The sequence below is a fragment of the Carcharhinus amblyrhynchos genome, chromosome 23, assembly GCF_965287045.1.
Source record: "Carcharhinus amblyrhynchos chromosome 23, sCarAmb.v2.hapA, whole genome shotgun sequence".
NCBI classification, from domain to species: Eukaryota; Metazoa; Chordata; class Chondrichthyes; order Carcharhiniformes; family Carcharhinidae; genus Carcharhinus; species Carcharhinus amblyrhynchos.
In genome coordinates this window covers 2,331,123-2,355,304 of record NC_137346.1, presented here as the reverse complement: position 1 = coordinate 2,355,304, position 24,182 = coordinate 2,331,123, and the positions used below count along the sequence as shown (strand labels likewise).

At 48.4% G+C, this 24,182-nt stretch overlaps 2 protein-coding genes across 5 annotated transcripts in view; one reads left to right on the top strand and one right to left on the bottom strand.

Annotated features, from left to right (window-relative positions):
• Positions 1-5,057, top strand: part of LOC145357395 (unconventional myosin-Ic-like) — a 145,970-nt gene extending 140,913 nt beyond the window's left edge. For both annotated transcript variants that reach the window (XM_080210718.1, XM_080210717.1), the window contains exon 32: positions 3,374-5,057. In XM_080210718.1, coding sequence (XP_080066844.1) covers positions 3,374-3,400 — 27 coding nt within the window. In that variant the 3' untranslated portion in view covers positions 3,401-5,057. The remainder of the gene's footprint in view (positions 1-3,373) is intronic.
• A 3,562-nt stretch (positions 5,058-8,619) lies between these two features.
• The window catches only part of LOC145357276 (pigment epithelium-derived factor-like), a 46,678-nt gene continuing 31,115 nt past the window's right edge, over positions 8,620-24,182 (bottom strand). For all 3 annotated transcript variants that reach the window (XM_080210487.1, XM_080210486.1, XM_080210488.1), the window contains 5 exons: positions 21,583-21,738; positions 19,307-19,510; positions 17,919-18,061; positions 12,670-12,880; positions 8,620-10,109 (listed from right to left, as the gene is read on the bottom strand). In XM_080210487.1, coding sequence (XP_080066613.1) covers positions 9,835-10,109; positions 12,670-12,880; positions 17,919-18,061; positions 19,307-19,510; positions 21,583-21,738 — 989 coding nt within the window. In that variant the 3' untranslated portion in view covers positions 8,620-9,834. The remainder of the gene's footprint in view (positions 10,110-12,669; positions 12,881-17,918; positions 18,062-19,306; positions 19,511-21,582; positions 21,739-24,182) is intronic.

Genomic DNA, 24,182 nt, shown 5'->3' with positions numbered 1-24,182 from the left:
TAAGGCAAATTGTGCGGAGGGTGTGGAGAGTCTGCAGAAGGATCTAGATAGGCTGGGCGAATGGGCCAGGAAATGGCAAATGGAATTTAATGTTGGCAAGTGCGAGGTGGTCCACTTAGAACATAGAACACTACAGCACAAACAGGTCCTTCGGCCCACGAGTTGCACCGATCACATCAACACCTATCTATAACCCCCAATCCCATAAAACCCCATATACGCATCCAGAAGTCTTTTAAAAGACCCCAGCGAGTTCGCCTCCACCACCACTGTCAGCAGCCGATTCCATTCACTCACCACCCTCTGAGTGAAAAACTTACCCCTAACATCACTTCTGTATTTTCCTCCCCGCACCTTAAATCTGTGTCCTCTCGTAGCGACCATTTCAACCCGGGGAAATAGCCTCTGAGAATCCACCCTATCTATTCCTCTCAACATTTTATAAACCTCTATCAGGTCGCCTCTCAACCTACGTCTCTCCAGGGAAAAGAGACCCAGTTCCCTCAACCTAACTTCATAAGGCATGCCTCCCAGTCCAGGCAACATCCTTGTAAATCTCCTCCGTACCCTTTCAATAGCTTCTACGTCTTTCCTATAGTGAGGCGACCAGAACTGCGCACAGTACTCCAAATGAGGCCTGACAAGGGTCTTATAAAGTTGCAGCATTACCTCCCGACTCCTAAACTCAATCCCTCGATTTACTTTGGTAGGAATAATGGTAGGAAGGACTATTACATACGTGGCGAAAAACTGCAGCAGGCGACGGTGCAGAGGGACCTCGGGGTCCTTGTGCATGAATCGCAAAAACCCAGCTTGCAGGTGCAGCAGGTGGTCAGGAAGGCGAATGGGATGCTGGCCTTCATAGCGAGGGGGATTGAATATAAAAGTAGGGAGGTCTTGCTGCGGCTGTATAGGGCATTGGTGAGGCCGCAGCTGGAGTACTGTGTGCAGTTTTGGTCGCCATACTTACGCAAGGATATTTTGGCCTTGGAGGGAGTGCAGAGGGGGTTTACTAGGCTGATGCCGGAGTTGAGGGGGTTGAGCTATGAGGAGAGGCTGAATAAACTGGGCTTGTACTCGTTAGAGTTTAGAATGAGGGGAGATCTCATTGAGACGTATAAGATGATGAATGGGATGGATAGGATAGAGGTGGAGAGACTCTTCCCGCTCAGAAAGGACAGTAGGACTAGGGGGCACAGCCTCAAGATAAAGGGGGGACGGTTTAGAACGGAGTTGAGGAGGAACTTCTTCACTCAAAGGGTGGTGAATCTCTGGAATTCTCTGCCCGTTGAAGTGGTGGAGGCTGCCTCGCTAAATATTTTTAAGACGCGGGTTGATGGGTTTTTGATAAGAGAGGGGATTAAGGGTTATGGGGAGAGGGCAGGAATGTGGAACTGAGACACGACAGATCAGCCATGATCTTATTGAGTGGCGGGGCAGGCTCGAAGGGCTAGATGGCCTACTCCTGCTCCTATTTCTTATGTTCTTATGCATGATCTGCCTTTGACAAAGCCATGCTGACTATTCTTAATCATGTTATACCTCTCCAAATATTCATAAATCCTGTCTGAACTCATCCAAAACTGTCTTGTCCAAATTTGGAGTGGTTGAAAGATGGGAGGCCATCCAGTTGTGCGTTAGAATATTCAAGTCTGAAACATAGACGGGGTTTTGGCAACAAATGAGCTTAGGTTGGGGTGCAGGTGACCCACTGTGATGGTGGGAGAGGGTGAGTGGTCTTAATGGTAGTGCAGATATGGGACTGGGAGCTCCACCTGAATTCAGATATGCCACCAGGCTTGCTGATGGAGTGGTTCAACTTTAAACAATGGCCAGGGAGGAGAATGGTGTCAGTGGCTCAGTGAGACTATAAATGGAAAATCTCTCTGAAACCTCAGCTGTGAGGTTTGAGAGGACTTTACCTTTTGCTTTGTAAAGGTATTGCTAATCTGTAAATCCTCTGCATTTCAAATCCAGATTCTATCTGGAGCATATAAAAGAGAAGCTTAAGAATGAGTGGTTAGCACATGTTGGTAGGTATTGGTACAACAGAGTGTTACACACCAGGGAGATGTTCCTGCTTCAATGTGAACTAATAGATGAGGGGCTATCACTGAGCCCAGTGCTCCTTGAATCATATCGGTAACTCCCACCTCGATGGCAGGCTGTGTGTCAATGGCAGGTGGAAATAAAACAGGTCAGTGCATGACATCCGGTTAGCTCATTGATTGGAAGGCACGCAGCCTATACATTATTGATTAGTTTCTCCTCTTTCTCTCTCTCTCCCCTCCCAACCACAAGATTCATCCACACAAATCCCAATTCAAACACTTGCCAATGACAGCAATCACAGCTTTTGCGACAATGAGGATAGGAGAAGACAGCTATATCGGGGGTAGCAGATGCAGTTTAAGGTGGATTTGTGTGAGCTGACACATTTTGAAAGGGTGAAGGGAATGGATGATCCCACTGAATTAAAGGACGTGGAGGTGTAGGGATGAGCAGAGCTACCTGGGGTACAAGCAGAGAGTTTCCTGAGAGTGTTAATGAAGGTTGATGAACCCATTAGGAAGGTCTGTCCAAAACATAGAGCAATTTGAGCACCATTATAGAAGCAGAAATGTTCACCGTAGGTTCACCAAGCTGAGGTCATAGATGAGAACCTAGTAATGGTAAGAAGCCTCACAACACCAGGTGAGTGAGGTATATATGTGTATATTGTATATACTTACACACAATCCACACTCACCTGATGAAGGAGCAGTGCTCTGAAAGCTTGTGATACCAAATAAACCTGTTGGACTTTAACCTGGTGTTGTGAGACTTCTTACTGTGCCCACCCAAGTCCAACGCCGGCATCTCCACATCACACTACGAGTAGAGATTTGAGACGTGAACACTATTTTCACTCGAGTGGTTCAGAGGAGATCTAGTAGAGGCTTTAAAATGTTGATGAATTTTGATAGTGAAGAAGGAAAGACTTTTTGCTGGTTGGACAATCAATGACAAGGGGACATTTGTTTAAACATGTCACTGAGTAACAGAGGAGAGAGAACGGAAGATTTCTTCAGATCGAGGAATACTGTGCTACAGGAAGTGGTTGGAAGAAAGAGAAACGTTTGAAATGATGGAAAATACAGGAATATTAGGAGAGATTGGATTACTTTAGGATTGTCCTAACAATCAGCATGGATGCACAGGCCAGATGAGCTTCTGCGTTGTAGTGTGATCTGAAAGGAAAGTCATGTGGTGATTTGATACTTGGGGGGGGTGGTGGGGTGAGGTTTGGCAACACTGTGGGGGCCAGGGGTCAGATGTGGATCTTTGAACAGCGCTTCCCAGCTGACGTTGAACTCTTTTGCTATCCGTGTAGGTGGCTCCTCGACTCAACTCCAGATGATGCTGGGAGCGAGATCCAGTGGCAGCCCATTGTACAGATGGATGGTTTGAAGATGTGCACCAATAACTGGCGGCATCCCAAAAAAGGAGCTTGTACGCTTATTGGTGAGGCATTCGAGTAGTCCGCCTTAGCCCCAACCCCCTCATTTCCTTTATACTCTTTCCCTTGACTGCCAAAGCCTGTGCTTCCAAACCAGGAACAGTGATTCCAGGTTTTACTTTAATCACACAAAAAATTTTAAAGAAAATTTATATTAAAAATGGCTGTCATTATCAATGACTCACTAAATTTAATCACACTACTGCCTCTGTGCGTATGTGATATTTAAAGCAATATAATATAATATATATATACATAATCCACAAAGAAAATCCCAGTGGTTCTGAAGTGAAGCTCTATCCCTTCTGATTCAATGACAAGAGCAGAACAACCTGGGGGAAGAGAGTTCTTCAAGGTCAAACGTCACTGAAGAAATGAACCAAGTGCTGATTTTTTTATATATATATAAGCCTGTTCTCTGGCAAAGTTTCTCTGCTGAGTTCCTTGGTGAGCAATCCAAGCCATGAAGAGTTGATCTTTTTGCCTCACCTGTAATTGCTAAGAACACCTGTCCCACACTGCAACTACGAGGTGGTTTTCCCTCTGTTGCTGTGGGAATCTCTGCAGATTACAGGGTGGGTTTGACAAAGCCTGGTCCACTCTCAGTGAGACTGCTGAGTGAGAAGAGAGATGTTGATCACTGCCATGGTTTTATTTGTAACTTGACTGTTGAGATGGCACACAAGGCCTGGCTACATGTATTAAAAGATGGAAGGCAACATAAATCAGAGCAATCCAGCTTAGACCAGGTTGTTTCACATCGACCGGGATGCTGGGAAGTTTGATAGATATGTTTAACTTGATGCCTGCAGCAGTTTGGTAGCACAATGTTCCAATATTTGCCTGCAAATTGTCCAATAAAGCAAAGGCTAAGCAGAGTGGTGGATATCATGGCCACCTCCAAGGTTTCATCTTGAAAGCAGGTATAGCTCCTTCTCAAAAACAGGAAATGGATCTTCTGTCGATGGACTCTTGCTAGCCATGCTATCCATTATCTAGTGCCTGTTCACCAGCCCATCCCTTAATCAAAGCTCTATTCATTTTGGGGGAATAATGTAAGTTTGGACAACAAGGCTGGAGAGATGGCGGGCTACTCAATAAGATGCAAATGTACAGAGCGCTTGTATTCAATCTCTGTAATAAATGAAGGCAATTTGCTTTAAGAGCAGTGAGCATTCCCACCTTCCCTGTGAGGTGCAGAAGAGGTGCCAATACAACTATCTGTAGAAACATTGTGTGGGAGAGTGAGTTTGCAGAGGCAGCTTGGAGCTTTGTTTAGTTACACACACAGCTGGCCACAATACCTTTTGACACCCTGTTCGTGTGGTGGTTCTGAGCCAACTGCAATCTCCAACGTACACCCAACTCTAGAGAGACAACTCGTAGCACCAAAGCTTTGATACAGGCCTGAGCGGAAATCTTCACTTCAACCCATTGTCGAACAGGATGAGAACTTCAAAAGAAAATGCTTCAAAAATTAATGAAAAGATTGTAATAACCTTTGTATAGATGGATATTATGCGAAACCATCTCATTTTCAATAAAAATGTCCCAATTCTTTCTGTTTTCATTTTCTTTGCCATATGTGATTCATGCTGGGAGCAATCGAAGAGAATATTCACCGTTTTTGATTTCTCACGCTCACTCGTTCCTTGTTCCCGCTTTCCTTTCACTTCCTCACTCTATTCTCCCTCCTCACCTCTCTCAGTCCGACCCCATCCTGCCCAAACTACACCCCTCCCGCAACTGCCCAATCCCCAACCCAACCCCACCCCTACCTTCCCCCACCCTGCCCAACCCCCTCCCCAACCCAACCCCACCCCTACCTTCCCCCACCCTGCCCAACCCCCTCCCCAACCCAACCCCACCCCTACCTTCCCCCACCCTGCCCAACCCCCTCCCCAACCCAACCCCACCCCTACCTTCCCCCACCCTGCCCAACCGCTCCCCAACCCAACCCCACCCCTACCTTCCCCCACCCTGCCCAACCCGCTCCCCAACCCAACCCCACCCCTACCTTCCCCCACCCTGCCCAACCGCTCCCCAACCCAACCCCACCCCTACCTTCCCCCACCCTGCCCAACCGCTCCCCAACCCAACCCCACCCCTACCTTCCCCCACCCTGCCCAACCCGCTCCCCAACCCAACCCCAACCCCACCCCTACCTTCCCCCACCCTGCCCAACCCGCTCCCCAACCCAACCCCAACCCCACCCCTACCTTCCCCCACCCTGCCCAACCCCCTCCCCAACCCAACCCCACCCCTACCTTCCCCCACCCTGCCCAATCCCCTCCCCAACCCCACCCCTACCTTCCCCCACCCTGCCCAACCGCTCCCCAACCCAACCCCACCCCTACCTTCCCCCACCCTGCCCAACCCCCTCCCCAACCCAACCCCACCCCTACCTTCCCCCACCCTGCCCAACCCCCTCCCCAACCCAACCCCACCCCTACCTTCCCCCACCCTGCCCAACCCCCTCCCCAACCCAACCCCACCCCTACCTTCCCCCACCCTGCCCAACCCCCTCCCCAACCCAACCCCACCCCTACCTTCCCCCACCCTGCCCAACCCCCTCCCCAACCCAACCCCACCCCTACCTTCCCCCACCCTGCCCAACCCCCTCCCCAACCCAACCCCACCCCTACCTTCCCCCACCCTGCCCAACCCGCTCCCCAACCCAACCCCAACCCCACCCCTACCTTCCCCCACCCTGCCCAATCCCCTCCCCAACCCCATCCCTACCTTCCCCCACCCTGCCCAATCCCTGCCCCACCCCAACCCCACCCTGCCTAATCCCCTCCCCAGCCCTACCCCTACCTTCCCCCACGCTGCCTAATCCCTGCCCCCAGCCTGCCCAGTCCCCACCCGCTTTCCCAGCCTGATGTACTGTGCTGTTACAGGTAACATTGACCTATCACGGGTTGTTCTGACCAGGTCTGAACCAAGGTTGAAGGAAGTGAACCCTGGATTAGCCTGTGTTTTCTCCCATGCTGCCGTTAAAGGTCTCTCTTTGCCCCAGGATAGACACAGAGGGCAGACACAGAGCTTTGCTTTCTGTTCAGAAAGCAGACAGAATGGTTTAGGGAGGCAATGGCCAAGTGGTATCATCACTAGATTATTAATCCAGAAACTCAGCTAATATTCTGGGGATCTGGGTTCGAATCCCACCACAGCAGATGTTGGAATTTGAATTCAATAAAATCTGAATTTAAGAATCTACTGATGACCATGAAACCATTGTTGATTGTTGTAAAAACCCATCTGTTCCCTAATGTCCTTTAGGGAAGGAAATCTGCTGTCCTGACCCGGTCTGGCCTACATGTGACTCCAGAGCCACAACTGACTCTCAACTGCCCTCCAAGGGCAAGTAAAGTTGGGCAATAAATGATGGCCAGACAGTGCTGTCCTTGTCCCATGAATGAATAAAGAAAGTGAAACACTGGGTACACTGGCGAAGGAGAAGAACACAGAGCACAAATAGAAAGTACTTCGCTGTATAGGGCATTGGTGAGGCCGCAGCTGGAGTACTGTGTGCAGTTTTGGGCGCCGTACTTACGCAAGGATATTTTAGCCTTGGAGGGAGTGCAGAGGAGGTTTACTAGGCTGATGCCAGAGCTGAGGGGGTTGAGCTATGAGGAGAGGCTGAATAGATTAGGCTTGTACTCGTTGGAGTTTAGAAGAATGAGGGGAGATCTCATTGAGACGTATAAGATGATGAATGGGATGGATAGGATAGAGGTGGAAAGACTCTTCCCGCTCAGAAAGGACAGTAGGACTAGGGGGCACAACCTCAAGATAAAGGGGGGGGCAGTTTAGAATGGAGTTGAGGAAGAACTTCTTCACTCAAAGGGTGGTGAATCTCTGGAATTCTCTGCCCGTTGAAGTGGTGGAGGCTGCCTCGCTAAATATTTTTAAGACGCGGGTTGATGGGTTTTTGATAAGCGAGGGGATTAAGGGTTATGGGGAGAGGGCGGGAATGTGGAACTGAGCCACGACAGATCAGCCATGATCTTAATGAATGGCGGGGCAGGCTTGAAGGGCTAGATGGCCTACTCCTGCTCCTATTTCTTATGTTCTTATGTTCAACCGCGTGAATCATAATCTCTGGACATGCTGAAGTCTGTTACAGTCAATGAAGTGTTTTTGATGTGTAGTCACTCACTCAGAGAACATGACAACAAATTTATACAGACCAAGATCTCAGAGGCAGCAGTGTATCAATGACCAGATCAAGTGATGTAGTTTGAGAGATAAATTTCAGTCAAGGGCATTGATGAGAATTCCTCTGCTATTCTATAAAATCTTTGACATGCCCGGTGCTCAAGCTTAAAGTCCACGTTGAAATACAGCACTCCCTCAGCACTGACCCTCTGACAGTGTGGCACTCCCTCAGCACTGACCCTCTGACAGTGCGGCACTCCCTCAGCACTGACCCTCTGACAGTGCGGCGCTCCCTCAGCACTGACCCTCTGGCAGTGTGGCACTCCCTGAGTACTGCACTTGATTTTCAGAAATGCACTCTCATTTCCTGTTCTCTGTGTCTAGAACAGCAGTTTTGCCTGAATGTTGACCCTCACAGTCTATCAATTCTGAGTATCTGATCTCAGTGAGCTCAAATTCCAGGTTGATGCTTGTTTCTGAGTGACAGTGCAGAGGGAGCTTTACTCTGTATCTAACCCCGTGCTGTACCTGTCCTGGGAGTGTTTGATGGGGATAGTGTAGAGGGAGCTTTACTCTGTATCTAACCCCATGCTGTACCTGTCCTGGGAGTGTTTGATGGGGACAGTGTAGAGGGAGCTTTACTCTGTATCTAACCCCGTGCTGTACCTGTCCTGGGAGTGTTTGATGGGGGACAGTGTAGAGGGAGCTTTACTCTGTATCTAACCCCGTGCTGTACCTGTCCTGGGAGTATTTGATGGGGGGACAGTGTAGAGGGAGCTTTACTCTGTATCTAACCCCGTGCTGTACTTGTGAAAATCAGGGTTTATTTTAAGAATGCTGATTGCTTCCACTAATTGCTATTATTGGATTCCTAACTCTCCCAAATCCAGAACTGTAAGAAAATGCCCTTTATGTTGACACTACTTACACCCACACTGGAGAGAAATCAAACACAGCTGCAGGTTTAGCGAAGCTTTATTTTCTTGTGTTTCACTGCAGTATTACAGCTGAGGGCACACATTCAAGTGTGAAGTTAACCCTTTACCAAGACGTCCCTTGAGGCCAGAATTAACATGATTATTGAAGGATGTAGACTGGGTTCCTGGTGGGAACGGGCTGTGCCAATCTCAGCTCAGGTTAGTGGGTACGAAGTGTGAGTTGTGCCAATCCCAACTCATCTTAGTGGATGCACGGTGTGGGCTGTGCCAATCACTCTTGTGTTAGTGGTTATGTAGTCTGGGCTGTGCCGATCCCGGCTCGGGTTAGTGGTTACGCAGTCTGGGCTGTGTTAGTGTGGAACGTGATGAACTGCTGGACGTTGTGAATGAAATTTGTTCTAAAATCTTTTCCATGAAAAGTGTTGATTTCCCTACAAGAGCATCAGGAGGAAGAGTTTTGCTGTACCAAGCTGTGGTTGAAAGTTGCTAGATTTAACCCTTTCTTTGACCTCAGGAGGGGGTGTTTTGATGCCAGCAACATGCTTTCTGCCCCAGAGACCTCGCAGACAATAAACTCTCCCACTAGTCAACCTTACAGCCTGTACTCTGCTCTCAACAGGACAGCACAGGATTGAGGAGTCAAATTCAGTTTATTATCATTTTGTATATGCTTCCCACCCCAGGTGAGGGATGAAAAGCACAGCAAGTGTGAGAGAAAGAGAAGACTTAGAAAGATGGATAGTATTGTTGGCAAAAAGTAATGTTTCAACTAGGAAAGATTGAATTGGAGAAAGACATAGTAATCTCGGCCTCAACGGAGAGAGGTCACAGGACAGAGCAAGATGAAAAGGGAGAAGGAGCATAAGGTGTAAAGGGAGGAGATACAGAAGGGAGGGAGAGAAGCAAGATGGGATTGAAGGAGACAGATTTGGATTTATAAAGGAAGAAGGAAAGGCTCAGTATAATGCTTGGGACTGACAGAGAGAGGGAAGCTATACTGTTATGAGGAGCTGTTGAGAGGAGTGTCGTTTAGACAGAGTGGGATAGTGGTGTGAAGGGACCGGTGTTACTGTGTGGGACTTCTGAGCTTCCATTACCCAACTACGTGGTGGTGATATAAACTGCTGAACCTGAGCAGTTGGATTGGGTAAGAAGTGGCTGAGGGATTGGTGAACTGGCCAAGATCGCTTTCTACATAGGTTTTGCCTGTGGATGATTCCAAACTCGTTCCACTGTCTATTGGCGGAGAGATTCTCCCACCAGCTCCCTGGGATCCAAGACCCTCGCGATATGCAGCAAAGAGCCGGATGGGTTGTCGTACAGGACCAAGAGGAAGGGCCGGTTGACGTGGAAGTCCATGATGATTTGTGCGAAGCGGGGATCCAATGTAGGAGACTCCTGATCACCCCTCTCGCTCAACTCCAAGAAAGCATGGTGCTTAACGCTGGAGACCATCACTGGCACATTTGTAATTTTATTCAGTCGTGATGGAGTGTAGAGAGGAGTCAGATCTGGTTGGAAACAAACAGACATTTCTTTGCTTCTGTGCATTTTTTTTTGAATTATCAGTTAGGAATTCAATCTGATTTTACAGTCTCCCCACCCCTCATCAACCCACAAAAAATATCAAGCACGTCTGTGTTCAAAACAGCAATGGTAGCAAGCTCTGAAAGCTCAAGTTTCTGGACAGCAAAGAGACTGGCACCCCCGTTGGCAAACAGCTAGATCCCATAAACAGTAATGTAATCATCACCCAGTATTTCTTCAGTAGTCATAGAACCCTACAGTGCAGAAAGAGGCTCTTCAGCCCATCGAGTCTGCACCGAACACAACCCCACCCAGGGCCTATCCCCATATCCCTACATTTTCTACCCACCAATCCCTCTAACCTACGCATCCATGGACGCTAAGGGGCAATTTCTTAGCACGGCCAATCAACCTAACCCGCACATCTTTGGACTGTGAGAGGAAACTGGAGCACCCGGAGGAAACCCACACGGACACGAGGAGAATGTGCAAACTCCACACAGACAGTGACCTGAGCCGGGAATCAAACCCAGGACCCTGGAGCTGTGAAGCAGCAGTGCTAACCACTGTGCTACCCATTTTTGTGGTGCTAGTTGAAAGATAATGTAACCAAAGTTGCAGACAACACACTGTATCCCTCTGACAACTTGCTTTTCCGTCAAACAACTTCGAGATATAGGATAAGTAACTGGGCAAAAAGTTGGCAGATATGGGGAAATGTGAAGTTGGTCATTTTGGAAGGGAGAACTGAACGGTATTATCTAACATGGAGAAAAACCATCGAAAGCTACAACACAGAGGGACTTGGGGGGCCATGTGCACAAAACACAGAAAGCTAGCACACAGGTGCTGCAGCTAATCAGAAAAACTAATGGAACATTGGCCCTTATTTACAGGGACTGGAGTGTATGAATAGGGAAATCTTGCTACCACTGTACAAGTACTGGTGAGACCATGTCTGGAGAACTGTGAGCAGGAAAGATATTTAATTGGAGGCAGTTCAGAGAAGGTTCACTAGGATGATCCCCAGTACGGAGGGATTGGCTAATGAGGAAAGGTTAAACAGATTGAGACTCTATTCATTGGAATTTAGAAGAATGAGAGATCTCTCATTGAAACATACAAGATTCCGAAGGGGTTTGACAGGGTCAATGCTGAGAGGATGTTTCCCGTCGTGGGAGAGTCTCGGACCAGAGGGCACGGTCTCAGAATAAAAGAACATCAGTTTGAGACGGAGAAGAGGAGAAATTTCTCCTGAGGGAGCTGAGAGTCTTTGGAACTCATTGCCACAGAGTCCTTGTGTATATTTAAGGCTGAGGTAGACAGATTTTTGATCAGCGAGGGAATCAAAGGCTGCGGGGAACGGGCAGGAAAGTGGATGTGGGGAATGTCAGATCTGTTGAATGGCAGAGCAGACTCAAGCTGCTGAATCAGATACGCTTCCTATTTCCTACGTTCTTATAGATATGAAGCAGGATGACGGTGGGAGCTTTAACATCGATCCAAGAAAGTAGATGGGATTTCTGCTTAACATCTCATCTCAAATATAGAAGTGCGGCACTCCCTCAGCACTGACCCTCTGACAGTGCGGCACTCCCTCAGCACTGACCCTCTGACAGTGCGGCACTCCCTCAGCACTGACCCTCTGACAGTGCGGCACTCCCTCAGCACTGACCCTCTGACAGTGCGGCACTCCCTCAGCACTGACCCTCTGACAGTGCGGCACTCCCTCAGCACTGACCCTCTGACAGTGCGGCGCTCCCTCAGCACTGACCCTCTGACAGTGCGGTGCTCCCTCAGCACTGACCCTCTGACAGTGCGGCGCTCCCTCAGCACTGACCCTCTGACAGTGCGGCACTCCCTCAGCACTGACCCTCTGACAGTGCGGCACTCCCTCAGTACTGACCCTCTGACAGTGCGGCACTCCCTCAGCACTGACCCTCTGACAGTGCAGCACTCCCTCAGTACTGACCCTCTGACAGTGCGGCACTCCCTCAGCACTGACCCTCTGACAGTGCAGCACTCCCTCAGTACTGACCCTCTGACAGTGCGGCACTCCCTCAGCACTGACCCTCTGACAGTGCGGTGCTCCCTCAGCACTGACCCTCTGACAGTGCGGCGCTCCCTCAGTACAAGATAAATTTGCCATAGTCTCAGATGGAGATAGGCACTAACTGTTGGTGATTTAACCTGAGGCTCACGGTTGAGCAGGAAGGGCCTTCATGAATAATCTGAGCTGGTACGGGAGTTGAACCCTCACTGCTGGCGTCACTAACTAGATGTCCAACTGAGCTAAATTGACGGGTTCTCTGGAAGCATTCAGAAGAAAATGAGACTTATCTGAAAGGGAAGAATGTGACAGGTTACGGGGAAGAAGGCAGTGGAATAGCATGAGGTGGATTGTTCAGAGAGCTGGTGCAAACACAATGGGCTGAATGGCCTCATTCTGCACTGTGAATTCTGTGACTGTGATGGCAGTGTGAAGAGATGGGGAACCCTCTTTCGCTGTTGTGTTAATTCTGTCTCCAATGTAAACACACTTACTCATTTCGCCGAGTGGTTCTTTCAGCTCCTGATCAGCTACGATCTTCAGTTTGGGTAAAGAGACACTTGCTCGCACGTCCTGCAGCTGACGGACCAGGTCATGGAGGAACACTGGGTTCAGGTTCTCTTCAATTAGGCTCATGTTCCTTCTGATATCAGCGGGCAGGAAGATGAGCAGGCTGATGTCACCCACATATCGAAACAAGCCGATCTGAAGGACAAAGAGTAAATTCTCCTGATTGAAAACCTGTAAAACTTCAGCTTTCATCTCCACCCAAATACCCAGTCACTCAGAGTAGAACAGCACCTGGTATGTGAATGTGCTCCAGCAAGCCCCAGGAGGTTTGAACTTTACTGGGGCGGGGGCAATATAAATGATCTAATTGATTTTGCATTGGGGGGAGGGTGGGGGAAAGGGGGGGGGGGAAAGGGGGGGGGGGGTGCAGTTCCTGTTCCTGATTGATGTCCCCTGAGCACATGCTCAAACATTCTGCTCTCCTGCTCCTCTGCCAGTGCGACACTCCATTAATACTGACTCTTCCTGATAGTGTCACAAGATGTGGAGATGCCAGCGTTGGACTGGAGTAAACACAATAAGAAGTCAGTGTCTGTGTCTGTCTGTGCTTTATGTGCTCTGTTGGAGGCCAGAACTCTTCATTCACCTGACAAAGAGGGGAACCACGAAAGCTTGTGAGTTTACTATCAAATAAATCAGTGGGACTTAAACCTGGTGTTGTCAGACTTCTTACTGTGTCACAAGAAGCAGCTTTAGAAAAAATGTGAAGGCAGTGGAGAGGGTACAGAAAAGATTCACGTGACTGGCTCCAAGGATAAGAAACTTCAGTAGTGAAGAAACAGCCCAACCATTGCTTACAAGAGAAATGAAGGATAATATTAGATTCAAACAGGAGTCAAATGAGGTTGTGAGCAATCTTGAGGATTAGGAGAAGTTCAGTATTCAGCAAAGGAGGATAAAGAGACTGATTAGGAAGGAAAAATAACATAAAAGTGGCTATAAAAGCTATAAGTGTATGAAAAGGCAAAAGATTTATGAAGACAAATGTAGATCCTTCATAGCCTAAAACAGAAAGGGGAGGCAATGGCCGAATGGTATTATCGCTAGACTGTTAATCCAGAAACTCAGCCAATGTTCTGGGGACCCAGGTTCAAATCCCACCACAGCAGATGGTAGAACTTGAATTCAATAAAAAATATCTGGAATTAAGAATCTACTGATGACCATGAAACCATTGTCAATTGTTGGAAAAACCCACCTGGTTCACTAATGCCCTTTAGGGAGATCTGCCGTCCTTACCCAGTCTGGCCTACATGTGACTCCAGAGCAAGGTGGTTAATGCTCAACTGCCCCCCTGAAATGACCTGGCAAACCACTCAGTTCAGGGGCAATTAGAGATGGGTAATAAATGCTGGCCAGCCAGCGGTGCCCATAAATGAATTTTTAAAAATTATAAACAGAGTACAGAGAAATGGCAAAGCAATTAAACAAATCCTGTCTTTGAGGAAGAGAAAAATAACTTCCCAGAAATGCTAGGGAACCAAGGCTGTAATCAGCAGAAGGAGTTGAAGGAAATTAATATTACCAAAAAAAAAGCACTGGAGAAATGAATGGAACTGAAAGTTGAGAAATCCCCAGGTTTTGATCTTTGACATCACTTAAAAGGAGGAGGGCACGGAAATAATGGATCTGTTGTTTACCAAAATTCTTTAGATCCTCGAGCAGCCCCAGCTGATTGGAGGGCGATAAATATAATCTGACTGTTTAAAAAGGAGGGAGGGAGAAATGAGGGTATTACAGACTGTTAACTTCATATCAACAGTAGGAAAAGCACAAGAGTATTATAAAGGAAATGAAAACTGGGCACTTAGAAACTATGAATGGGATTAGACAAAGTAACCATGGGTTTATGAAAGGGAAGTTAGGTTTGACAAACCCGCTGGAATTTTTTTAAGGTTGTAGAATAGATAAGGGTGAACCAGCGCATGCAGGATTTTAAGAAAGCTTTAGATAAATTCCCACATAAAAGGCTACAGTGTAAAATTAAAGCACATGGGATTGAGGGTAATATATTGGCATGGAGTGAGAGTTGGTTAGCAAACAGGAAATAGAGTGGGAATAAAAGGATCCGTTTTGAAGAAGCAGACAGGGATTAGTGCAGTCCCACTTGGATCAGTACTTGGGCTCCAGCTATTCACCTCAGATATCAATGATTTGGATGAGGGAACCAAATGTAATATTTTCATAAATACAAAACTTGGTGGGAAAGTGGGTGCTGAGGAGAATAGTGGGAGGCTTCAAGGTGAGTTAGACAAGAATGGGCAAATACACGGTAAATGCAGTGTAACGTGGATAAATGTGAAGGGATCCACTTTGGACTTAGGAATAGAATAGCAGAGTATTATTTAGATAGTAATAGATTGGGAAATGTTGAAGGATGAAGGGTGTCTCAGTACACCAGTCAATGAAACTAGTATGCTGGTACAGCAAGCTGTTGAAACTAAGAATTTGGACAGGGCTGGACATCTGGACATAAGGATGTTGTTTCCTCTGGCTGGAGGAGTGAGGGGGGGTGGGGAGATGAGGGAGATCAGAACAAGTCTCAGGATACAGGGTCATTCAGGCAGGAACATAAGAACATAAGAAATAGGAGCAGGAGTAGGCCATCTGGCCCTTCGAGCCTGCCCCGCCATTCAATAAGATCATGGCTGATCTGTCGTGGCTCAGTTCCACTTTCCCGCTTTCTCCCCATAACCCTTAATCCCCTCTCTTATCAAAAACCCATCAACCCGCGTCTTAAAAATATTTAGCGAGGTAGCCTCCACCACTTCAACAGGCAGAGAATTCCAGAGATTCACCACCCTTTGAGTGAAGAAGTTCCTCCTCAACTCTGTTCTAAACCGCCCCCCCCTTTATCTTGAGGCTGTGCCCCCTAGTCCTACTGTCTTTTTTGAGCGGGAAGAGTCTCTCCACCTCTATCCTATCCATCCCATTCATCATCTTATACATCTCAATGAGATCTCCCCTCATTCTTCTAAACTCTAACGAGTACAAGCCCAGTTTATTCAGCCTCTCCTCATAGTTCAACCCCCTCAACTCCGGTATCAGCCTAGTAAACCTCCTCTGCACTCCCTCCAAGGCCAAAATATCTTTGCGCAGGTGCGGCGCCCAAAACTGCACACAGTACTCCAGCTGCGGCCTCACCAATGCCCTATACAGCTGCAGCAAGACCTCCCTACTTTTATATTCAATCCCCCTCGCTATGAAGGCCAGCATCCCATTCGCCTTCCTGACCACCTGCTGCACCTGCAAGCTGGGTTTTTGCGACTCATGCACAAGGACCCCGAGGTCCCTCTGCACCGTCGCCTGCTGCAGTTTTTCGCCACGTATGTAATAGTCCTTCCTGCCATTATTCCTACCAAAGTGGACCACCTCGCACTTGCCAACATTAAATTCCATTTGCCAGTTCCTGGCCAATGGCATCAGGAATCAGGAAGAATTTCTTCACTGACAGGCAGGGGAAGCTGTGGAATTCTCTAACGCAGAAATCTGTAAAGTCCGTGTCACTGAATATATTTAAGATAATAGATTTCTCAACTCTAAAGGTGTCCAGGGACACGGGGAGAGTGAGGGAGTTTGGTGTTGAGCTAGAAGTTCAGCCATGATCATTTTGAATAGTGAAGCTGGCTGGATGCACCGAGTGGCTTTCTCCTGCTCCTGTTTTCCATGTTTGTGTGATTTGGAGAAGTCACTCTGTTTTCCTTTGAGAAATGAAGGTGGAAAGGGGATTTGATAGAGGCATCCAAAATCATGAAGGGCCTGGACTGAGAGAAGGAGAGAAGTCCTCAGCGGCGCTCCCTCAGCACTGACCCTCTGACAGTGCGGCGCTCCCTCAGCACTGACCCTCTGACAGTGCGGCACTCCCTCAGCACTGACCCTCTGACAGTGCGGCGCTCCCTCAGCACTGACCCTCTGACAGTGCGGCGCTCCCTCAGCACTGACCCTCTGACAGTGCGGCGCTCCCTCAGCACTGACCCTCTGACAGTGCGGCACTCCCTCAGCACTGACCCTCTGACAGTGCGGCACTCCCTCAGCGCTGACCCTCTGACAGTGAGGCGCTCCCTCAGCGCTGACCCTCTGACAGTGCGGCGCTCCCTCAGCGCTGACCCTCTGACAGTGCGGCGCTCCCTCAGCGCTGACCCTCTGACAGTGCGGCGCTCCCTCAGCGCTGACCCTCTGACAGTGCGGCGCTCCCTCAGCGCTGACCCTCTGACAGTGCGGCGCTGCCTCAGCGCTGACCCTCTGACAGTGCGGCGCTCCCTCAGCGCTGACCCTCTGACAGTGCGGCGCTCCCTCAGCGCTGACCCTCTGACAGTGCGGCGCTCCCTCAGCGCTGACCCTCTGACAGTGCGGCGCTCCCTCAGCGCTGACCCTCTGACAGTGCGGCGCTCCCTCAGCGCTGACCCTCTGACAGTGCGGCGCTCCCTCAGCGCTGACCCTCTGACAGTGCGGCGCTCCCTCAGCGCTGACCCTCTGACAGTGCGGCGCTCCCTCAGCGCTGACCCTCTGACAGTGCGGCGCTCCCTCAGCGCTGACCCTCTGACAGTGCGGCGCTCCCTCAGCGCTGACCCTCTGACAGTGCGGCGCTCCCTCAGCGCTGACCCTCTGACAGTGCGGCGCTCCCTCAGCACTGACCCTCTGACAGTGCGGCACTCCCTCAGCACTGACCCTCTGACAGTGCGGCACTCCCTCAGCACTGACCCTCTGACAGTGCGGCACTCCCTCAGCACTGACCGTCTATGAGTCACATATTTATTTACAGCAATGCTTTTGATTGGCCAACAGACACCCAGAGGATTAATTGTGGTAGATTATCTGAAGTGAAATCAATAACTGGGTTAGGATTTTGAGTGATGTTGATCAGGGTTGGTTAAAAGATGTTTTGACGTATTGATAAGCTTAGTAGTATCAGGCTTTGAGGGGCTGAATGGCCTCGTTTGTTCCTCTGGGCCAAGTACAGAGTGTGGCTGTTGCAGCACAAACTCCCAATCAACAGGAGATGTTATAAGAAAAGCCAGTCTATTCCAAAAGGAGAAGGAATTCGGATTGTGAGAGAGCTGCCAGGTAGAGTGATCGGGAATGGCCGATAGCTCCTGTCCGGCACAACAGTCCTCCTGCACTGACAGCCAGTGGCTTTACCCTTGGTTCTGGAGTCATCCACACTGAAGATTACCTTGCAACGCAATTCGGTATCATAGCCATAACGTAAAGGATAGTGTGTGTCCGACATCATGGGAACGCTGATAACATGACCATAATCGACACTGAAGGGCTTTTGTATTGTCTGTGCTGTGTTGAATTTTGTTACTAGTTGACCTGAAACAAAAGACAACGTATTGGGAATGTGGGACAACAGTGGCACGTCACAGCCCACACCCGAATTCTATTTACTTGGCACCAATGCTGGCCCTCTCTCAGCCATTGATTCAACCCCAATAGGACAACCTCAGTTACCAAGCATCGAACAACACTAAACTCAAGCATCTGCTACTGAAACACACAGGAGTGCCTGTGCTTGACTAGTTCAGTCTTTCCTGGACAGTCACCCTACTTCCAAACTCTGTAATCTTCACCTTATCCAAACCCTGCCGTCAATATCCCAACTCCAGTCCAGTTCACCAGTGTGATCTCTGACAGACCATCTGGCCAAGACAATCCCAGTGAGAGTCAGCACCTTCAGGAACTGTATCCCAGTGAGAGTCAGCACCTTCAGGAACTGTATCCCAGTGAGAGTCAGCACCTTCAGGAACTGTATCCCAGTGAGAGTCAGCACCTTCAGGAACTGTATCCCAGTGAGAGTCAGCGCCTTCAGGAACTGTATCCCAGTGAGAGTCAGCACCTACAGGAACTGTATCCCAGTGAGAGTCAGCACCTTCAGGAACTGTATCCCAGTGAGAGTCAGCACCTTCAGGAACTGTATCCCAGTGAGAGTCAGCACCTTCAGGAACTGTATCCCAGTGAGAGTCAGCACCTTCAGGAACTGTATCCCAGTGAGAGTCAGCGCCTTCAGGATCTGTATCCCAGTGAGAGTCAGCACCTTCAGGAACTGTATCCCAGTGAGAGTCAGCACCTTCGGGGTGCATGGTTGCACAGTGGTTAACACTGCTGCCTCTCAGTGCTCAGGACCCAGGTTCGATTCCCGGCTTGTGTCAGTGTTTGTCTGGAGTCTCCATGTTCTCCTATATCTCCGTGGGTTTCCTCCGGGTGCTCCAGTTTCCTCTCACCATTTGAAAGACGTGCTAGTTATGTGCATTGACCGTGCTAACTTCTCCCTCTGTACCTGAAAGGTGCCAGACTGCGGCGACTAGGGGATTTTCACAGTGAATTCATTGCAGTGTTAATGTCAGCCTGCTTGTGACACTGAGAAATAAACTATCACAAGGAATCCGTGATCCCAGCGTTTTGCTGGTTTTAGCTGGGACCTGGTGATCATGGGTCTTCCCAGCTGAATTGATTTCATTAACACGCCATTGCCTTCACCTCCCCTGACCCTGACCCTGACCCTGACTACACCCAACACTGAATCTACCTCTTGGTAGAATAATCCATTGCTGACTGTACCTTTATAATGACTGGCACTGAGCAGCAGCAGACTGAGGTCCCGTGGGATTGAACTGACGACTTGGTTTATCTGGCCATTGCTACGAGACTTTACCCATTGGTTGATATTCTGCACATCTTGTTGTTCATTTCCGAAAACAGCCTTGGGTCTGGTGCCGTAGAACGTTTCAACTTGTTTCAGGAAATTTGAACGCATTCTCAACTCTGTGTAAAAATGAAAAAGATGAAACAGCAGCAGCTCAGTACCTAACATTCAGGAGACACGTGTCATAGAATCTGGCCATTCAGATTCAGAAACATCAGAAATAGGAATCACAAAGATGAGTGGAAAAGCAAATTGTGCGGAGGGTGTGGAAAGTCTGCAGAGGGATCTGGATAGGCTGAGCGAGTGGGTGAGGACCTGGCAGATGGAGTACAATGTTAGCAAGTGTGAGGTTATCCACTTTGGCAGGAATAATAGTAGGAGGGATTACTATTTAAAGGGTGAAAAGCTGCAGCATGCTACGGTGCAGAGGGACCTGGGGGTCCTTGTGCATGAGTCGCAAAAACCCAGTCTGCAGGTGCAGCAGGTGATCAGGAAGGCTAATGGGATGCTGGCTTTTATAGCGAGGGGGATTGAATATAAAAGCAGGGAGGTCTTGCTGCAACTGTACAGGGCACTGGTGAGGCTGCAGCTGGAGTACTGTGTGCAGTTTTGGTCGCCGCACTTGCGCAAGGATATTTTGGCCTTGGAGGGAGTGCAGAGGAAGTTCACTAGACTGATACCGGAGATGAGGGGGTTGGACTATGAAGAGAGACTAAATAGACTGGGTCTGTACTCATTGGAGTTTAGAAGGATGAGGGAGGATCTTATAGAGACGTATAAGATAATGAAAGGGATGGATAGGGTAGAGGTGGAGAGATTCTTCCCGCTCAGAAAGGACAGCAGGACTAGAGGGCACAGCCTCAAGATAAAGGGGGGGTGCAGTTTAGAACGGAGTTGAGGAGGAACTTCTTCACTCAAAGGGTGGTGAATCTCTGGAATTCTCTGCCCATTGAAGTGGTGGAGGCTACCTCGCTAAATATATTTAAGTCACGGGTAGATAGATTTCTGATAGACAAGGGAATTAAGGGTTATGGGGAGAAAGCGGGGAAGAGGAACTGATCCACTTCAGATCAGCCATGATCTTATTGAATGGCGGGGCAGGCTCGAAGGGCTAGATGGTCTACTCCTGCTCCTATTTCTTATGTTCTTGTGTTCTTAGGACCAGGAGTAGCCCATTGCACATTCTCCATCATTAAATACCAGCATTACTGATCTTGGGCTTATACTGTACTTTACTGCCACTCCCCATATCTCTTAATTCCCTAAGGGTTCAAAACTCTGCCTTTTAGCCATAAATATATTCGGTGAAGCATCCACAACTCTCTGGGGTTGAGAACTCCAAAGAACACCCTCCCTAATGGCACAGTGGGTCAACCCACCACACGTGGAATGCAGTGATTCAAGATGGCATCTCACCACCATCGTTTCAAGGGCAACTAGGGATGGGCAATAAATGCTGACCAACCAGCAATGCCCGCGTCCCACGAATGAATAAAACAAAAGATGCACAACCCTTTGAGTGAAGAAATTTGTCCTCATCTCAGTCTGAAATATCCCTTATCCCAAGACTGTCTCCCTTGTTCTCGATTTCCCATTCATCCAAAAGAATCTCAATGTCTATCCTATAAAATCCCTCCAGCGTTTATTTGTCTGTTTCATTTTGGTCACTGTTCCTTTTTTTAAACTCCAGAACATTTCGACTCAATTTACTCAGCCTCTCATCCTAGGCTGATATTGTGAGGGGGATGTGATGGAATCTCACTGCTGCTGATGCCAGCTGTCAGTGTGACCCAGGGAGCAGGAGGTGTGTACAGGGGTGACATTGGTCACACTTGCTGCACTGTCACATTCACATTCCAATCTACCAGCTGGCCTCAAAGATAGGTTAGGTCGCGCACTGAGGCTGCCTTACCCCACACACACACACACACACACACACACACACACAAACACATGTGACATGCAACACAAACATTTGTGACACATAAATATGCACATGATATGCATAAACACAACACATATATATATACACAATGCACATTTACATATACAACACACACAAAAAAGACATACATTCACTGGAAAATGGGCATAAATAGGTGCGTGTTGACAGAGTTCCAGGCACATAGACAATCTATTGACAGACACTTTAACTCTCACTGTCATGGATTAAGACTCAATAATTTCTTACTCTTTTGTGTATAGATTCGTGAAAGAGTTTTGAAGCTTTTCGGGAGAGCTGTAATTTCACTCAGCAGGTCCTTGTAGACACTGTGAACATCCAAATCCTTCACTAGATCGTAGTTCAGAATTCCATGCAAAATCTGCTGCTGCCTGGATAAGGTTCCTTAAAGAGGGAATGAAAGAGATGCCAATATAAGTAATGGACCCATGTCAGCACTGCTATTGCCCCGTCGCTCTTTGAAAGATCAGAGACCACTTTTAAAATCATGGAATGGCCACAGTTCAGAAGGAGGTTAATTGGTCAGTGACGGCACCCTCCATTTGGGATGGATAGGATAGAGGTGGAGAGACTCTTCCCGCTCAAAAAAGACAGTAGGACTAGGGGGCACAGCCTCAAGATAAAGGGGGGGCGGTTTAGAACGGAGTTGAGGAGGAACTTCTTCACTCAAAGGGTGGTGAATCTCTGGAATTCTCTGCCTGTTGAAGTGGTGGAGGCTGCCTCGCTAAATATTTTTAAGACGCGGGTTGATGGGTTTTTGATAAGAGAGGGGATTAAGGGTTATGGGGAGAGGGCGGGAAAGTGGAACTGAGCAGCGACAGATCAGCCATGATCTTATTGAATGGCGGGGCAGGCTCGAAGGGCTAGATGGCCTACTCCTGCTCCTATTTCTTATGTTCTTATGTCTCATTCGCTGCCTTCTCCCCATTCCAGTGCAATTTTTTTCTCAAGATATTGATCCAATTCCCTTTCAAAAGCTACGATTGAATGTGTCTCCACCACACACTCAGGCAGTACTTTCTTGATCAGAACCCTCATGTTATCATTGGGTCCTTTTGCCAGACATAGAAATTGGAGCAGGAGGAGGCCACTCAGCCCTTCGAGCTTGCTCAGTCACTCAGTATGATCACGGCTGATCCTCAGGCTCAATGCCATATTCCTGTGTTTCCCCCACACCCTTGTCACCTTTAGAATCAATAATTCTATTTCCTTCCTAAATATATCCAGTGTCTTGGCCTCCACATCCTTCTGTGGTAGAGAATTCCACATGTTCACCGTCTCCTCGTTTCGGGCATACCCCATATCCTGAGACTGTGCCGCCTTGTTCTAACCTCAGGAAATAACATCCTTGCATCTTGTCTGTCCAGCCCTGTCAGAATTTATATTTCACTGAGGAACGCTGTCATTCTTCTCAATTCCAATGAATAGAGGCCCAGTCGACCCAATCCCTCCTCACTCATCAATCCTGCCATCCCAGGAATCAGCCTGGCGAACCTTTGCCGCACTCCGCTATGGCAAGTACATCCTTTCTGAGATAAGGACACCAAAATTGCACACAATACTCCTGGTGTGGTCTGACCAAGCCCTGTACAGATGTTTAAGACATCCTTGCTCCTGTACTCAAGTCCTCTTGTAATGAACACCAACCTAACATTTGCCTTCCGAGCTTCTTGCTGAACCTGCCTGCTTGTGAGGATCCCAGTATTGTGTCACACTATCATCATGTTAAATGGGATAGACTTCAAACAGGTCTAACATCTTGAGACGGAGCATCCGTGAGGCTCAGTGGGCCATCAGTAGCAGCAGAATTATACTCGACCACAATCTGTAACCTCAGGCCTGGTACATCCCTCACTCAACCATTACTGTCAAAACAGGAGATCAACCCTGGTTCAAAGAAGAGTGCAAGAGGGCATGTCAGGAGCAGCACCAGGCACACATTAAAAAAGAGGTGTTGCTTTACTGATCAGGGAGAATGTCACAGCTATACAGAGGGAGGACACCTTGGTGGGATCATACAGTGAGGCCATATGGGCAGAACTCAGGAACAGGAGCGATGTAATCACACTCCTCCCAACAGCCAGCGTGAAGTGGAGGAACTGATATATCAGCAGATTGTGGGAAGATGTAAAAACAACAGGATTGCTGTGATGGGCAATTTAACTTTCCAATATAGACTGGGATTCCTTTAGTTCCAGGGGCTTGGATGGGGCAGAGTTTGTTCAGTGTGTTCAAGGGGCAATATGTAGTTAGCCCCTTACCGAGTTGGACTATCTTAGACCTGGTTCTGGGAAACAAGGTAAGAAGTCTCGCGACACCAGGTTAAAGTCCAACAGGTTTATTTGATAGTAAACGCCACAAGCTTTCGGAACATGCTGGTCCTTCGTCAGGTGAGTGGGGAGTTCACCTGACAAAGGAACAGTATTCCAAAAGCTTGTGGCATTTACTATCAAATAAACCTGTTGGACTTTAACCTGGTGAAGAGAGAAGCAATCTTCTGTCTTGCCTCTCTTAATAACCTGGGGTAGATTCCATTGGGCCCTGGGGAAATTATCCACCTTAAAGCTCTTCAAGCAACCCAACTCTGCATAGTGTTGATGAACAGAGGGATCTAGGTGTATGTGTACATAGATCCCTGAAAGTTGGGAATCAAGTAGATAAGGTTGTTAGGAAGGCATACGGTGTCTTGGCGTTTATTGGTAGGGGGATTGAATTTAGGAGCCGCAGCGTCATGTTGCAACTGTACAAAACTCTGGTGCGGCCGCACTTGGAGTATTGTGTGCAGTTCTGGTCCCCGCATTATAGGAAGGATGTGGAGGCTTTGGAGA